This window comes from Nycticebus coucang, chromosome 3 (assembly GCF_027406575.1).
Source record: "Nycticebus coucang isolate mNycCou1 chromosome 3, mNycCou1.pri, whole genome shotgun sequence".
Taxonomy (NCBI): domain Eukaryota; kingdom Metazoa; phylum Chordata; class Mammalia; order Primates; family Lorisidae; genus Nycticebus; species Nycticebus coucang.
Window position 1 is genome coordinate 63,841,890 of NC_069782.1, and position 17,156 is coordinate 63,859,045.

The 17,156-nt window shown below is 49.3% G+C and overlaps 1 protein-coding gene across 4 annotated transcripts in view; it reads right to left on the minus strand.

Moving 5' to 3' along the window:
- COL5A3 (collagen type V alpha 3 chain) overlaps positions 1-17,156 on the minus strand; it is a 46,783-nt gene that overhangs the window by 13,153 nt on the left and 16,474 nt on the right. For 3 of the 4 annotated variants that reach the window (XM_053582257.1, XM_053582255.1, XM_053582259.1), the window contains 27 exons: positions 16,724-16,777; positions 16,577-16,621; positions 16,382-16,435; positions 11,450-11,494; positions 11,297-11,350; positions 11,048-11,155; positions 10,631-10,684; positions 7,925-7,978; positions 6,731-6,775; positions 6,459-6,512; positions 6,237-6,281; positions 5,795-5,848; positions 5,651-5,704; positions 5,502-5,555; positions 5,267-5,374; positions 5,029-5,118; positions 4,185-4,238; positions 3,208-3,315; positions 3,015-3,122; positions 2,870-2,923; positions 2,203-2,256; positions 1,565-1,672; positions 1,437-1,490; positions 1,224-1,277; positions 1,059-1,112; positions 881-934; positions 274-381 (listed from right to left, as the gene is read on the minus strand). In XM_053582257.1, coding sequence (XP_053438232.1) covers positions 274-381; positions 881-934; positions 1,059-1,112; positions 1,224-1,277; positions 1,437-1,490; positions 1,565-1,672; positions 2,203-2,256; positions 2,870-2,923; positions 3,015-3,122; positions 3,208-3,315; positions 4,185-4,238; positions 5,029-5,118; positions 5,267-5,374; positions 5,502-5,555; positions 5,651-5,704; positions 5,795-5,848; positions 6,237-6,281; positions 6,459-6,512; positions 6,731-6,775; positions 7,925-7,978; positions 10,631-10,684; positions 11,048-11,155; positions 11,297-11,350; positions 11,450-11,494; positions 16,382-16,435; positions 16,577-16,621; positions 16,724-16,777 — 1,782 coding nt within the window. The remainder of the gene's footprint in view (positions 1-273; positions 382-880; positions 935-1,058; positions 1,113-1,223; positions 1,278-1,436; positions 1,491-1,564; positions 1,673-2,202; positions 2,257-2,869; positions 2,924-3,014; positions 3,123-3,207; positions 3,316-4,184; positions 4,239-5,028; positions 5,119-5,266; positions 5,375-5,501; positions 5,556-5,650; positions 5,705-5,794; positions 5,849-6,236; positions 6,282-6,458; positions 6,513-6,730; positions 6,776-7,924; positions 7,979-10,630; positions 10,685-11,047; positions 11,156-11,296; positions 11,351-11,449; positions 11,495-16,381; positions 16,436-16,576; positions 16,622-16,723; positions 16,778-17,156) is intronic. The other variant, XM_053582256.1, reaches the window with a different exon arrangement.

A 17,156-nucleotide genomic window follows, 5' to 3' on the forward strand; every position in this document is an offset into this window, starting at 1 on the left:
CATAACCCAGTGCCTAAGCTCAGATCAATCCCAACTCTGACTCAGCATCAACTTCAATCTTAGCCAAGTGTTAGAACAATTCAGTGTGAAATTAACTTTCACTCCATATAATGACATATAACCACTGTATTCATTCATTCAGCCAGTCAGTCAGTCATGTCCTGAGTTGCTCATGAGGTCTGTAAATTGCAAAATGCTGGCTAGAAACTTGAGAGAGACTCAAGTGTATTCAGTGCCCTCCCACCTCTGCCTCCACCTCCCCCCAGAACTCACCATGTTCCCTTTGGCACCATCCTCCCCGGGAGGGCCTTTCTTGCCTGGGGGTCCAGCAGCCCCAGATGGACCTGTGTCTCCCTTTTCACCAACTTCTCCCTTGGGCCCCTTTTCAGAAATAGAGGTCAGAGTAGCCTGGGCTCTTTGGGGATCAAAGATTAGCATACTTGGATTTAGGCATCAGTGTGCTCTGGGACTTTTCTGGGGTCAGGGGTCAGAATAGCCTAGGTTACCTAAAGGTCAGAAGTGAGAAGGACCTAAGATTTATGAGTGATAGGGAGTCAATGTGGTCCAGGTGCCTACTGGTAACACGCAAAGTTGGTCTAGCCCATGTGCTGCCCTCATGTGAACTAGAAAAGAGGTCCACTCTGCTCAACTCATCTCCAAGTCAGACCTCATGATTTGAATTTGAACCCCCAAACTGCCTCCTGGACCCCACAATCTTGTGCAGTGTGCAACCTGTGGAACTATACATAGAAGCCCTCTCTGAAACCTTCCAGGAGTCTTTATTTCCCATAGGTCCTGAGTGAATGGATAACCTAGGACTGCCCAGGGTTCAAGGGTTCCCTGAGATAGGTGCCAGGGGCTACCGTTCATAGTCACTCACTGGGATTCCTGGAGTTCCAGGAGGTCCTGGGTCTCCAGGTTCCCCTGGCTCACCCTGCAGGAGGCAAAGTGAGAGTGGGGAGAGGTCAGATAGGGAGGGGCTCCCAGAGACAGCCATACCCAAGCAAGAATGTATTTACCTCCCCTACCCTGGGCAGCAACTGCCTTCCCTTTCTCACCTTCTCACCCACAGCACCTGGCTGACCAACTCCTCCTGGCAGCCCTGGAGAGCCCTGGGGAGACATCAAGGGGAGAAGGGTGGGGTTGTGGAAACCCAACAGCCCTTTCTTGGGAAATAGGTGCCCCACCTCTGAGCTATCCTGCCTCCTTCTCAGAGTTCTTACCTCTGATCCACTGGGGCCATGGGGACCCCGAGGACCTGGAGCTCCGGGAGGACCCTGCAGAGGGCCAGAAGGATATCCAGTGATTCCATATCCCCTCAAAGGCTACAGTGACCACAGGCTCCATCCTTCATGCTTAAAAGGACAATGTACCTGTGGACTCCCCACCATAATGCCACATCCCGCCCCTGCCCACATTTCCTTGGGAGTCCATACCATGGACCCGACATCTCCAACCTCACCCTTCTCTCCGGGAGGGCCTGGCAGCCCCTGTGGAACAAAGAAACAAGATTGGGCACAGAGTGAGAGAACCAGAATTGCTACCACCAAATACAGACACCCACCTGCAAGCCAGGGGGACCAATCATCCCCACAAAGCCTCTGACTCCATCATCTCCTTTCTGTCCAAAGAGGCCTGGGAGTCCCCGGCGTCCCTGAGCCCCATCTGCTCCCTGGGGGGAAGGACAGAGGCAGGGGGCCCGGTTGGGGTCCAGGTCAAAGTTTAGAGATAGGGCCACAACTGAGTAAAGGGTTGGAGTCAGAGTTGAGATTAAGTTTGGGGAAGGTCAGGGTTGAATTTGGAGTTGGGGTATGAGTTAAGGGGCAGACAGAGTTTGGGAATTAAGTTAAGAATTGAATGAAAGTTTTAAGATGGGTGTTAAATGATGAGTTAGGTTTGAGGTTGAAGTTCAAGTCATGAGCCGGTTTCAGACAGGGTTGGGATAGGGTTCAAGATTGGGGATGAGGTTGAGATTGAATCAAATTCTGGAGTTGAGTTCATATAGGATGTCAGTGTTTATGGGCAGATAGAAGCTGGGTTTGGGGTTGAGTCAGATTCTGGAGTTGAGCTCATATTTGGTGGCAGCATCAAGAGGCAGACTGAAGTTGGATTTGAAGTTGAGATTGCATTCGAGTGGAAGAAGACAGTGGCCATTCCCAACAGGGATCTGGAAGAGGGTCACAAAGATGGAAGAGCACTCACTGGGGGTCCTGGGGGTCCCACAGGACCCCGTATCCCTGTTGGTCCAGGTGGGCCCTGCAGTAGGGACAGAATAAAAAAATCCTTCAGGCTTAAGATTAGAGGGGGCATGAGAGATGAGAGATGTCAATCACTGGCTCCATGCCCACACCCCTTCTTAGAACAACTCACCCCTTACCAGGAAACAACAGTTTCATCCCCACTCTCCTACCAAATCCTGTCTTCCTAGCACCAATTTATGGGATCAGAGACAGAAGTCTGCCCTATCCCTGGACAACTGAGACCTGTCCCTACGAATCCCCCCAAGACCCAGGGATAGAGGTGGTTCACTGACACTGGGAACTGCAGCTAAAGTTCTTGGTGGTGGGGTGATGCTGCGGACAGAGAGCCTCAGTGCCATGTAGTCACAGGCAGGGGCATGCACATACCACCCAGGAAAGGAGAGGGGAGGGTAGTCCCCTCAGTGTTCTTTTGGGGCCCCAGCTACCATGTTTGCAATGAGGTTCTGTAGCCTTTTTGTTCCAGGTACCTTGAGTAGCTTCTGTTGCATGCAGGTGTTGCCTCAGGAAGGCAGGAAACTCTGTGCCCTCCCCCTATCCACCCATTCTTCACATCCTTGACCTCCTCTGCCCTCCCCTGAAGACCTCTCCTTGCTGGTGCCCCCACTCACCCCATCTCCCTTATCGCCTTTGCTCCCTTTGTGACCGGGGGCTCCCACCTCCCCCTGTAGAGAGAAAACAGGATGAAGGAAGACCAGTTTCCCTTCAACCTCACCCCATCCTCCCCCACACCCTCCCTCTCTGTGAACCACTTACCTTGTCCCCTTCCTCTCCAGAAGGCCCAGCAGGTCCAGAGGGTCCTAGAGGACCCAAGGGCCCTAGGATCCCATCTTTGCCAGTAGGGCCAGGAGGACCACGTTCTCCCTGATTAGGGCAGTAGAAGAGATGTCAGGAGAGAAATGATGTGCAGGTGCCAGGCCCTGAGGGATGGCATGGGCAGCTCACTCACCGGAGACCCTTTCTCGCCTGCAGGGCCGACAGGCCCCTGGCCACCACTCTGGCCAGGAAGTCCAATGCCTCCTGCTGGGCCCACAGGACCCCGCTCACCAGGGGGGCCCTGAAAATAGGGTGAAGTGTCAAGAATGACAACAAGAGTAGTAGCACTCTTTATAGAGGGTTTTTAAGCCACCTGACACTGAGTTAGGTGATAAACAGTTTGGCATCTAATCTGTTCTCTACAGCAGCCCAGAGGCAACCAAGAACACCCTCCTCTGCCCACATCCCACCACGGCTCTCACCTCCCTCAGAATGAAAGCCAAAGTCCTCCTAGAGGCCCATAAGACCCTGCACGAACTGCCCCTGTCACCTCCCTGCCTTCATGTCCTTCCACTGTCTTTCTCACTCCCTCAGCTCTAGCCACACAAAGCTCTTCCCTGCTGTCCCTCAAATGTGTCAGGCATGGTCCTGTCTCAGGGCCTTAGCACATGCTATTTCCCAGACACTCACATGTCTCCTCCCTCACCTACTGCAGGTCTCAGGTCAGATGTTACCTTCTCAGATAGGCCTTCCCAATCAGTCTATTTAAGGTGTTTTTCCCCAGGCTCTGGCTCCCCTGATCTGTCTTGTTTCATGGTAGTCATCACTGGCTAACTCCTTCACCTCTACTAAAATATAAGCTCCAGCAGAAAAGAGGTTTTTCTGGGCTGGTGTCTAGCACACAGGAAAAGTATTTGTTGGATGGATTGCCCAACACTGAGGTTTATGTTAATGTATAAGATGAGGCTTTTCATCACAGCTATTTTAACCGACAAGGAAATTGAGTCTCACCAAGTAATACAACTGCCTAGACAGTGAGTGGCAAAGCTAGGTACCACCCAAGCCTGTTTAACTCCCAAGACAGGTGTCATCATAGCAATGCTAAGCTTCCAAGACACGGTGAGTCCACCCCATGCCCTACCCCCCCAACCCAGATGAGATTGCACTTACATTGGCCCCAGTGGGCCCCGGGAGGCCTTTGTCACCCTTCAAACCAGGAGGTCCCTGTAGGAGGAGACAATTCACTGTCAAGAGACCTGAGGAGCGGGCAGCACCTGTGGCTCAATGAGTAGGGCGCTGGCCCTATATACCAAGGGTGGTTGGTTTGAACCGGCCCCAGCCAAAGTGCAACAAAAAATAGCCGGACATTGTGGTGGGAGCCTGTAGTCCCAGCTACTTGAGAGGCTGAGGCAAGAAAATTGCCTAAGCCCAAGAGCTAGAGATTGCTGTGAGCTGTTATGCCCTAGCACTCTACCAAGGGCGATAAAATAAGACTCAGTCTCTGAAAAAAAAAAAAGAGAGAGAGAGAGAGAGATTTGAGGAGAGACTCATTGCCCATAGCTCAGTGAGTAGGGCACCGGCCATATACACCAAGGCTGGTGGGTCCAGCCGGGCCCAGGCCTGCTAAATAACAATGACAACTGCAAACAAAAATAGCTGGGCGTTGTGGCGGGCACCTGTAGTCCCAGCTACTTGGTAGGCTGAGGCAAGAGAATCACTTAAGCCCAAGAGTTTGAGGTTGCTGTGAGCTGTGATGCCATAGCACTCTAGCAAAGGTGACATAGTGAGACTCTGTCTCAAAAAAAGAGACCTGAGGGGAACCCCCAAACCATGTCTTCCTCTGGGGGGCTCACGATCTCCACCCCTTTCCTGGGACTGGGCCCCGAGCTTCAGGAATCTGTTTTCCATAGGTCCCTATAGCTGCTATTCCAAGATATCGTGCTAATGTCCTCTTTCCTCCTCTGCTTCACAGCCCAGCCAGGCTCGTGCAGGAGGGGCTCCAAAAGATACTCACCAGATCCCCCGGGTGTCCTTGAGGACCAGGGAAGCCCCTGGGTCCAGCTGGCCCTTCCTTCCCAAGGGGTCCTGGTGGGCCCAGTTCCCCCTGTGGAGGAGGAAAGTCAGGCTCCAAGAAGGGGGTGCCTTCCCTCAGTATGTGCAACTCTGGGCCCCCTACCCCATGGGGCTGCTTCTGAGCCCTGAGATGGTATGAGGGCTACTCAACCATGATCTCCTACAGGGTGGGGTCTCACCTTGGCCCCTTCTCTGCCTTCCAGGCCTGGAAGACCTTGTTCACCAGGAGGTCCAGGGGAACCTGGGGGTCCCCTTTCACCCAGGGACCCCACTTCTCCTGTCTTTCCCTGGAGAGGAAGAATAGTCATCTTGAATGGGGGTAGCCTGAGGAAATCTGTCAGAGATCCAGCCTCACCCTCCCAAATACCCTGTAACTAGTTCAAAATGGAGGATAATTGTTGGGTCCACTCTGACCTGAGGACCCAGGATGCCAGCTGGTCCAGGTGGGCCTGTCTGACCTTGGAAGCCCTAAGGAGAAAAATAAAATGGGGTGGGGGTGTCACATAAAGAGAAGAAAGTGAGGATTTAATGAGGTTAGGGGTCAGAGTCAAGGGGTCACTCACCAATTCTCCTCTCTGTCCTGGGTGCCCCGGTCTCCCATCTTTCCCCTGGGGACCCTGGGGATAAGAGTTGGGGGTATAGTTGGAGCCTCCTTTATCCCCAGACCTTCCTCCCACCTCAGTCTCCATCAGGGTGACCTCACTCACAGGGGGGCCCTTTAGCCCAGGGAATCCTGGAGGACCTTGCAGACCAAGGAGGCCCTGAAATGAAATCAGAAGTCATTATCTCAGCCCTCCTGCCTGCCCTCTTCCTGAGCCCCAAATAATGACAAGAGCTAGTGTATATTGAGAGCTTACTGCATGCCAAGCATGGGGTAGGGCACTCTTCAAACAGCAAAGTCATTTCATTCTCTACTGCAGTCCACTGGGGTAGGGACTGAGGATATTCCCATTGTATAGAGCAAAAAACTAAGGCACAGATAGGTTAAGAGATTTTCCCAAGATCACACAGCAGGCAGAGTTGAAACTTGAACCCATGGCTCCTTGACTTCAGAGACTGTGCTCTTTCTACCACATTACTATGTCTCTCCACCTCTTAGACTTATTCTCCACCAGAATCTCACGCACACATGTACACTCTCACACTCACCTTTTCTCCAGGGATCCCAGGGGGCCCATCCTGCCCCACATCACCCTAGGACAGAGTGAATGAGACTCAGGCCCCAGAATAAACTCAACTAGGAAGAATCAGGAGGGAATGGCTGGGCCTGAGGCATGAGGGGGCCGTGACTGCCCACCCATCCCATACCTTGGGGCCTGGTTGGGAAGGATCAGGAGCATGAGGGACTGTGACTGTCCACCCATCCTATACCTTGGGGCCTGGTTGCCCTGTGGCACCTGGTTGTCCCCTCTCTCCACGAGAGCCCTGAACAGAAAAAAGGCAAAGATGAGATTTGAGAGGGTGAGAGAGCCTGGGAGATGAGACCAAACCCTCCAGGGACCCCTCTGCTGTGACTCCCCCTCCAGCCCTACCAGGGACACCCAAACCCTTTCCTTGTCTACCCACAGCCTCTCCACCACCTCTTCTTCCCATCCCTTCCCCATATGGTGCAGCAGGGTGGGGGGCACTCCCCATTTTCTTACTGGTGGTCCTCGCTCTCCTTCCAGCCCTGGCTGCCCCATCTTCCCCTAGAAAAATAAATTGGATAAGGGTAAACAGAAAAGAGTTAGGGTGCAAAGGCATGGCACAAGCACAAAACTGTACTCAGCCACAGGTCCAGAAAGATGTCTGCCACACATTTATTCACAGCCTTTCATTCATATACATATATACAAATACAGCTTATACTCACACACATGCAAAGATCACAGATATCCAATGACACATACAATTGTACCCACAATGTCCAAACACACAAGTATGTGTGCCCACACAGACACACATTTAGCACCACTGTGCAGTCTGCACACCTGACTGCATGCCCTCAAGGCATTTGGCAATCCACACCCTGAGTGTGGCACACAGAGCTCATTGTGCAATATATCCTTGCACACACGTGCACCCACTGAAAACACATGCATGCCTGGATCTACCTGAAGACACAGGCCTGGTGAGCACAGCACTTTACATACACTTATGTGTCTATACACAGTATCTGTTTATACTGTTGTAACACACACACAGCAATACAAATACAACCCATGCATGTCAGTATACATATCCAGCAGGGGTGGGGAGCCTGCAGCTTTCTTTTTTAAACACCAGAGAAGGTGAGAAAGCCTTCATCTTTCTCTGCTGTACCCCTTTTAGTAAAAGGATTTGTCCTGTGAAATTTGGATTCAGTCAAAAGGCTGCACTTAAGGAATTAGAAGGCAGGCGGCGCCTGTGGCTCAAAGGAGTAGGGCACTGGCCCCATATGCCGAAGGTGGTGGGTTCAAACCCAGCCCCATCCAAAAACTGCAAAAAAAAAAACTAAAAGGACTTAGAAGGCCACGGTTTGCCATAAGCCTGGAATTTCCTTTATACACATGTGCATGCTTCTTCCACACATTTATACCCAGTCACACAATGCACATGCTCCTGTTCACCGAGGCACAGACCCACTGGCTACAGCACTCAGACCCTGCCTGGTGTATACAGAGAGGCCTATGAAACATACATGCTCCTGTGACTCACAGGCACATGTGTGGTAATTCCACATGTGATCACCCACATGTATCCTGTACTGAACACAGGAACACACATGCTTCCAGATGTAGACATGGCCACTAGGGTTTGCTCATTGTCACGCACAACCACACGTGCCATAACCGCTTACCAGCTGCATCAAAACTCACCCGCTTCCCTTTCTCTCCTATTGGTCCAAGAGGCCCAGGAAATCCAATAGATCCCTGAATTGAGAGAATTAGAGAAAAGTGATGAGGGTGAAGAGTGGGTGGTAGACAAAGCTGGCCCCTCATCCCATCCTTTGAGGCCTTTCCAAGTCACCAATTCCAGAACCTTCTTTGGTTCCTCCAGCCACAGCCTCCTCCGAGTCATCCCTCTGTCCCCTTCTCTGCCCTCTCCAATTCACTCCAACATACTGATCTCCTCAGTGTTCCTTGGGCACATCAGTAGGTTTCTGCCACAGGGCCTTCGCACTGCCTGCTCCCTTGGCCTACCTCCCCCAAACACAAAGCCACTCCTCACCATTTAGATCTCATTCAGGTGTCACCTCCTCAGAGAGCCCTTCTGCTGCTATCCTGGCCTCCACAAACTTCAAGTCACCCTCTGTGTGTTGTTCTGTTTTGTTTTTCCCTTAGACTATTGAAATGACCTCATTCACTTTCTCACTCATTCGACTGCTTTCCCCAACTAGGACATAGCTCACTCATCCTCTCCCCACTGCCTGGCACATTGTGAATGCTTATTCAATATTAGCTAACTGACTTTAGTCCATGCTAGAGTCAAGTCCATGCTTCCTCCAGCTGGAGGAAGATGTCATAAGTTGAGATATATCCCTCGTACTTCTCACTATGTAGACTGAATACAGATCACAAAAGACACTTGCTCAGGTTACCCAGCCAGTCTGTGGTGGCGGCCAGCACCAAATCCCATTCCAAGCCCTCTCCCTTCCCTTCACCTGTGGGGGCCCCCTGGTCCCTATGTTCTTCAAGAGTCCTGTAATTGGGCACACAAGGACTTGCTAAAATCTTATATTATTCTTGATGAATCAATTTCTTACCAACCACACTGAAAATGCAACTATTTCGATTTTTTTTTTTTTTAATTTTAGACATAAGGTCTTGCTCTGTCACCCGGCTAGAGTATAGTACCATCATCACAGTTCACTACAGCCTCAAATTCCTGGGCCCAAGTAATCCTCCTCCTTCAGCATCCCGAGTAGGTGGGACTACAGAAGCACACCACCATGCCTGGCTAATTTATTTTACTTTACTTTATGTAGATATTGGGTCTGGCTATATTGCCCAGGCTGGTCTAGAACTCCTGGCCTCAACTTGCCAAAGCACTGGGATTATAGGAACAGGCCCCTGCACTCACCCTGTTGTTGTTTGTGATCATCGTGACTGACCTTGACTTAACCAATATGTCATGACTCTTGTAAATTGCACTAATCAATGTCCAACACACTCTGATCGGTCTCAGCTAGGAAGCTTCTCTCTCAAACTACCATTAACTTCTGGCCCTATAGCTTGAGTTCTATACTTAGCTGTGGTATCTTGAGTTTATTCCTAAACCTATTTTATGTCAGTTGCACTTATTATTGGAGATGTGCAACTCAACAAAAACTTACAAGTGATGAGATGTGGAAAAGAAAAGAAAGATTATCAAAACTAAGTTAAATGGGGGTGGTGCCTGTGGCTCAGTGGGTAGGGCGCTAGCCCCATATACCAAGGGTGGCAGGTTCAAACCCAGCCCCAGCCAAACCACAACAAAAAAATAGCCAGGCACTGTGGCGGGCACCTGTAGTCCCAGCTACTTGGGAAGCTGAGGCAAGAGAATCGCCTAAGCCCAGGAGTTGGAGGTTGCTGTGAGCAGTGTGATGCCACGGCAATCTACCAAGGGCGATAAATGTGAGATTCTGTCTCTACGAAAAAAAAAAAAAAGAAACTAAGTTAAATGGAAAAGATTCAACATTAAGAGAAGTCACTAAAACAAAATGCTGTCAAACTAGGTGTAGGCAAGATAACTGTATCAGCTCAAGAGGGTGAAAATATGGAACTCTGGAAGGATTCTGCGCTCAAATTTCTTCCCAAGTGTCTTTAAGTTCCTGCTTTATTTTATATAAACAGAAATCATTGGTGATGTAATATGGGTGTGGTTTAGGCAGAAAGAGGAATCTTACCGGTATTTTCATCCATCAAAACATTGGGAAACAGCCAGGATGCAATGGCTCATGCCTGTAATCCTAGCACTCTGGGAGGCCGAGGCAAGAAGATCATTTGAGCTTAAGAGTTCAAGACCAAACTGGGCAAGAGCAAGAACCCCCTCTGCTAAAAATAGAAAAACTAGCCAGGCATCATGAAGCATGCCTATAGTCCCAGCTACTTGGGAGGCTGAGGCAGGAGGATTACTCAACCCAGGAGTCTGAGGTTGCTGTGAGCTAGGCTGATGCCACAGCACTGTAGCCTGGGCAACAGAGTGAGATTCTGTCTCAAAAAAGAAAAAAAGGCAAACAAATGTATATTTATATAGAAGTACATTTTTGTATAAGTGCTTTTGATTCACACCAAATAAGGATTATAAAGTCTTATCATCATTATCATTCAGCAGCACCATCAACATTATTATAATCAAATTCATAAGGTTGTTATCATTGGTATCTCCATTTTGTACCTAAGAAAAACAGGCTCAAGGGACTTGCCCAAGGTCAAGTAAAAGATGAGTATTTGAGCCTAAGTCTGTCTAATGCCAAGGCCCACATTTTGCAATTTTCAGTGACCTGTGAGGAAGACAGCTCATCCCCCAGACCACAGCTTGGACCCACAGATGTTAGTCTCTGAACACTGCCCCTACTCACACCCAATCCTGTAGCTTCTTACCTTAGGTCCTGGACGTCCTGGGTAACCTGGGAGACCTGGCACCCCGAGCTTGCCCTGCAGAGAGATTATGGGACAAAAGTCAGAAATCGCAAACTGGAAGTGAGAGGGGAAAGAGCATGGTTGGAGCATGGTGAAAGAGGCAAAATGATGTGAGTCAGGGAAATGGGGCTCAAGTCATGGTTCCTGCCTGTGTTTGAGCAGGTCATTCAACCTCAGTTTTCTCATTTACAAAATGGGGGTTAAAATGCCTATTGTGTGCAGTGATTGTGGTGATAAAAATATAAGCCATGTGTATGGAATTGCTCTGTGATGATCAGCTGGGGGATCCAGGAGATAAGAAGAGTGTTAGCAGTCTCCTAAGGTTGGAGATAAAAGGTCAAAGGGCAGAGAGCAGAGGCAAAGAGCCAGGTCATTCACCTTCTCCCCAGCTAAGCCTGAGGGACCCTCTTCACCGGCCAGCCCCTCCTGCCCTTTTAGCCCCTCAAGGCCATCTTCTCCTCGGGGACCTGGGGGACCAGGGTGCCCCTGAAATAGAAATGAGTATCCTTTATATTAGTCCTCTGTCCCTCTAGCTCCCCCAAGCCCTGTCTTAGCCCAAACTCACCTCTCCCTTTCTTCCCTGAGCCCCAAAGACCCACATGACCCTGCATCTGGAGGTCATCTTACCCGATCGCCTTTGAGACCCATATCACCCTTGAAGCCTGGAAAGCCATCCTCTCCCTGATTGGGAAAGACAGAGGTCAGAAGTGAGGGCCTCAGGGAAGGAACACAACCAGAGTCCCATTATTGGAGCTCCCTGTCACCAGTGAATCCCCTCACCTTCTCGCCTTTCTCCCCTTGGAGGCCCCGGTTGCCTGAGGAGCCCTAGAAAATTAAAAAAAAGAAAAAGCCCTTAGGCCCCTTCCCTGCCTAGGAAGGACCCCAAACTTGGTCCCCTGCCCAACAATAGCCAGGAGAGTCCCAGAAGGATACTGGGCCAGAGTAGGGGCAGCCTCAGAGGAAATGAACTTTCCCCAGAACCTTCTCCCTTCCCACTGGCAGCCACCCTAGGTCATCTGTGTGGGAATGTACAGGGAAGGCCAAATTTCCAAGTCATCCATTCCCATCTCCCAGAGAGACACTATGTCCACAGTTCCTTCTGGCAGGAGAAGAAGGATGAACATTCCAGGCCTGGGTCTCATTCTAAAGGCAGAGGAATGTTCCCCATTGTGCTGGCTACAAGGGGACTCTGTGCTTGGCAACAAGGAGACCTCTGTGCGTGGGCTACAGGGAGGCTACTCCACACAAGCCTGGATGCCGCTCACACCAAACTCTGTGAGCTGCACTTGGCTACAGTGTAACTGAGCTTAGCAGATAAGACAAAGCTGTACTTAGATTCAATAGACTATGTATTTGGGCAATAGCATAGCTCTCTCCAGTCACAGAGAATGTCCCTAAATGAACAGCGTAATTGAACTTGGCTACAATGTAACTAAACTCAACTACAGTATAGACTTCAACTATGTAACCATGCCTGGCTACAGTGTAACTCTGAATTTGGACACTGGCAGGACTCTGTGGACCGTGGCAGTTCTAGCTGCCTCTTTGATGATGGTTTGAGCTTGTCTGCAATGCAAAAACACCAAGAGTTGGCTCCTGGCTACCACCAAACTCTGTACTAAGATTGCAGGTAAAATGGTACCTGTGCAACTAGACTCCATTCACATATGGACATGAATTCCAATGTCCCTACACTCAGTCGACATTATACCTCATTTAGCCCTAGTGTGGCTCTCGGTTCATCCCATCTACCCCTTGACTACGATGTGCTGATGGAGACTGCAACACATGCTTACAGTCTCTAACAGGCTTAACTGTTATCAATGAACAGGTGACAACTACACTGTGATACCATCCTTTGGCCATGCAGCATCAAAGTAATACACACACCTCTATACATTGTTGCTCAGATCCAAACCTCACTCCCACTGTGCTGTGCCTGGCTTACTGATTCCTCTCTCCAAACATCCCTGTTTCTGATGGGGATGGGAACAGCGGCTGAGGATTGGGGCAGCTGGAGATGTGGGCTGGGCCAAAGAGACCCTCTTGAAAAGCTCCTTGACTGAAATGACAACAATCCTAAAAGCCTGGCAATTTTTGTCAGAAAATCAACTGCAGACCGTGAATTTCCAGGAGAGAAAGTAATCTATTGTTCAGCACTTCATTCTGCTGTGTGAGGAAAAGCATGCAAGTCTCAATGATGTGACCCTTTTAGACATCATTTATACTCAAGTTCATCAGCATCAGAAAATTTGTAATGGCTTTTTTTTTGGGGGGGGGACAGAGTCTCACTATGTTGCCCTTGGCAGAATGCCGTGGCATCACAACAACCTCAAACTCTTGAGCTTAAGCGATTCTCTTGCCTCAGCCTCCCAAGTAGGGAGCTATTTTTTTTTTTTTTGGTTGCATTTGTCATTGTTGTTTAGCAGACCCGGTCCGGGTTTGAACCTGCCAGCCCTGGTATATGTGGCTGACACCCTAGTCACTGAGCTACAGGCACCAAGTCAAATTTGTGATGTTTTTCAGATGAGTAAAGGATCAGATAAAGATGTTGAACTTTTTGATATGAAACAATTCAGAAGTTCATTTAAGAAAATTCTGCAGGCTCGGCTCCTGTGGCTCAAGCGGCTAAGGCACCAGCCACATACACCTGAGTGGGTCGAACCCAGCCTGGTCCTGCCAAACAACAATGATGGCTGCAACCAAAAAATAGCCAGGCATTGTGGCGGGCGCCTATAGTCCTAGCTACTTGGGAGGTGGAGGCAGGAGAATTGCTTGAGCCCAGGAGTTGGAGGTTGCTGTGAACTGTGATGCCACAGCACTCTACCCAGGGCGACAGCTTGAGGCTCGGTCTCAAAAAAAAGAAAAGAAAAGAAAAGAAAATTCTGCAGAGAGGCTCAGTGCCCATAGCTCAGTATTTAGGGTGCCAGCCACATACACTGCAGCTGGTGGGTTCAAACCCAGCTGGGGTCTGCTAAACAATAATGACAACTACAACAAAAAAATAACTGGGTATGTGGTGGGCATCTGTAGTCCCAGCTACTTAGGAGGCTGAGGCTAGAAAATAGCTTGAGCCCAAGGGTTTGAGGTTGCTGTGAGCTGTGACACCATGGCAGTCTACTGAGGGTGACATAGTGAGACTCTATCTCAAAAAAGAAAGAAGGAAAGGAAGGAAGGAAGGAAGGAAGGAAGGAAGGAAGGAAGGAAGGAAGGAAGGAAGGAAGGAAGGAAGGAAGGAAGGAAGGAAGGAAGGAAGGAAGGAAGGAAGGAAAGGGAAGGGAAGGGAAAATTCTGCAGAGAGCATTAAAAAATGTGAAAGTCACCTTCAGAGACACTGAGGACAATGCAGTCTGGATTCGAATCTCCTGAGGAATGCAGTATTTACAAAGCCAAACCCGTACAGACCCACTTACATGGTGAATTATTCTCAGACTCCTTATGCCTTTGCTTCTTTCTCCACTTTAAGGTGCAATGTACCCCTTCTGGGTCAGGCAACACTGATGATTGCCAGCAAACCATCAGATTGTGAAAATGGACCTGAGAAGTTGATATCTGGACTCTCTTAAGGCTATTTTTTTTTTAAGCAGTATAATCAGAACTTTTTTTTTTTTTTACATCAAGCTGTCACCCTGGGTAGAGTGCCATGGCATCACAGCTCACAGCAACCTCCAACTCTTGGGCTCAAGCGATTCTCCTGCCTCCACCTCCCAAGCATCTGGGACTACAGGCGCCCACCACAGCACCTGGTTTTTTTTGTTTTGTTTTTTTGGTTGCAACTGTCATTGTTGTTTGGCAGCCTGGGCTGGATTTGAACCTGCCAGCTCAGGTATACATGGCTGGTGCCTTAGCTGCTTGAACTACAGGCACCAAGCCTATAATCAGAACTTTGAAACTCACTACTCTGTGACACCTCTACAAGAAAGAAGTCTTGGGCTAGATATAAACATGGATTCAAGGGCCATTCATGAAAACACAGAAGAAAAAGAGAGAGTCTAAAGAATAACCCTACAAACTTTTGGAGACTATCCTCAACCACAACTAGAATTTGCACAATATAAGCTTGAAACGAAGTTCAAAAGTGACTTACATGAAGGCATCTTGGATGAGAGGGAAGAACCCCTCCAGTGCCTAACAAAGTTCTCTAGCCCACATCTTTTGGAAGCACTGAAATCCTTAGCACCAGCTGGGATTGCAAATGTACCACTTTCTCCACTGCTCACTTGCATACCCAATAAGAGAATGAATTACTTTAAAATTAGAGATAAACAAGATGAGATGTATTTTGTAAGCAGAGTAGTTCCTTGACTATACTGCACACACATTTCAGTTCAGTGCTCATTCTATAGCTTCTGTCTATACACTTGCATTTTGGAAGTTAATCCTTGAGGCCAGGCGTCGTGGCTCACACCTGTAAACCTTGAGGTGTTCACTCTTGAGAGGCCAAGGTGGGAGCATTACACTGAGCTCACAGGTTCCAGACCTGCCTGAGCCAGCGCAAGACCCCATCTCTAAAAATAGTCAGGCATTGTGGCAGGCACCTGTACTCCCAGCTACTCAGGAGGCCGAAGCAAGAGAATCACTTGAGCCCAAAAGTCTAACGTTGCTGTGAGCTATGAGGCCACAGTACTCCTCCGAGGGCAACAAAGTGAGATTCTGTCTCAAAAAAAAGTTAATCCTTGGTATTGGAAACTTAGAAATATTCATGTAGTTTAATTCTCGGGACTGACTCTTCCCTCCTCTACAGCATGCCCCCTTGACCTGATATCCTGCTCAGTGTAGGAGTTGTGGGCATTTGAGACGTGACAGGATATAGATACATATGGCTCCACACGTGACTTAGAGTGCCTGCTGCTCTGAAGTCAAGCACACAGAAGGCACAGTGGCTGAGACTGCTGTGTGCCATGTCTACTGTCCTTTTTACCATTCCTGCCTCTCGTTAATCCTGGTGAGGCCTGATTCTAATTGCTGGTTTCCAGATTCCAGATTTTTTATTTTTATTTATTTATTTATTTTTGCAGTTTTGGCCAGGGCCGGCTTGAACCAGACACCCCCAGAATATGGAGCCAGCACCCTACTCCTTGAGCCATAGGCGCTGCTGGTTTTTTTGTTTGTTTATTTGTTTTTTGAGACAGAGCCTCAAGCGGTCACCCTGGGTAAAGTGCTGTGGTATCACAGCTCACAGCAACCTCCAACTTCTGGGCTCAAGCAATTCTCCTGCCTCCACCTGGGACTATAGGTGCCTGCCACAACGCCCAGCTATTTTTTTGGTTGCAGCCAGGATTGTTGTTTGGCGGGCCCAGGCTGGATTCAAACCCACCAGTTCAGGTGTATGTGGCCGGCGCCTTAGCCGCTGGAGCCACAGGAGCAGCCGAGCCTTTTTTTTTTTTTTCCTAAACCTTGGATTACAGAACAAGGCAACAAGAAACTATACCCAAGTCAATACATTTTAAGAGAATGGTGTAAAACTTGTCCATTCAAAGGGTAGAGTGGATCCACTGAACTATTATTGCAGGAGTTGCATATTCAATGATTCATTTATACAAAATAACTTTCTTATAGTAAATATGATACTTTTTATAATCTGTCTTATCATACAGGTTAACAGTCAAACTAACTAATATTATACTGATTTGTAAATAAAGACATTGAAAAACAAATTTTCTGATGGAGCTGGGTCCCTGAAACCACCTACAAGGCCCAAGCATCACCTACCTTCACACCCCGAGGTCCAGGATAGCCCAGAGGGCCTGATGATCCTGGCAGACCCTGAGAGGAAGACAATATCAGTGCCATACTGGCCTTCCCCACCATGTCTCAATGTCCTCATCCCTCTTTTGACTGGGTCCTGACTCCTGGCCCTGCCTGCTGACCCACATCCCCAACCCAGCTTCCCTCCTGATCACTCACCTGGGCACCTTTCTCTCCTGTGGAGCCCTCATGACCTGGGTGACCCTAGAGAAGAAACATCCTAAAGTGTCAGAGACCAAAATTTGCCATTCAAATTCCCAAGCCTTCCCCTTCTCTTTCCTCTATTTCCCAACTCCTGGTTCTCACCGGAGGGCCATCAGCTCCTGGGAGGCCTGGAATTCCTGGGTTTCCAGGGGGACCCTGAAAGTAGGGGAGGAGGGAATAGAGGGTCTCAGATGCCCAGAGCTTCACCAAGAGGATCTCTACTCCAACAGGCAGCCACTTCAATAGATTCTACTGGCCAGGAAATCCCAGACTCTACCCAGACTTCCTGTGTGCCCTGGGCAAGCCCTCCTTCCCTCTCTGAGCCTTAGAAATCTTCCACCTCAGGTGGCGCCTATGGCTCAACGGGTAGGGCGCCAGCCCCATATACCAAGGGTGGCGGGTTCGAACCCGGCCCTGGCCAAACTGCAACAAAAAAATAGCTGGGCGTTGTGGCAGGAGCCTGTTGTCCCAGCTACTTGGGAGGCTGAGGCAAGAGAATCGCCTAAGCCCAGGAGTCAGAGGTTGCTGTGAGCTG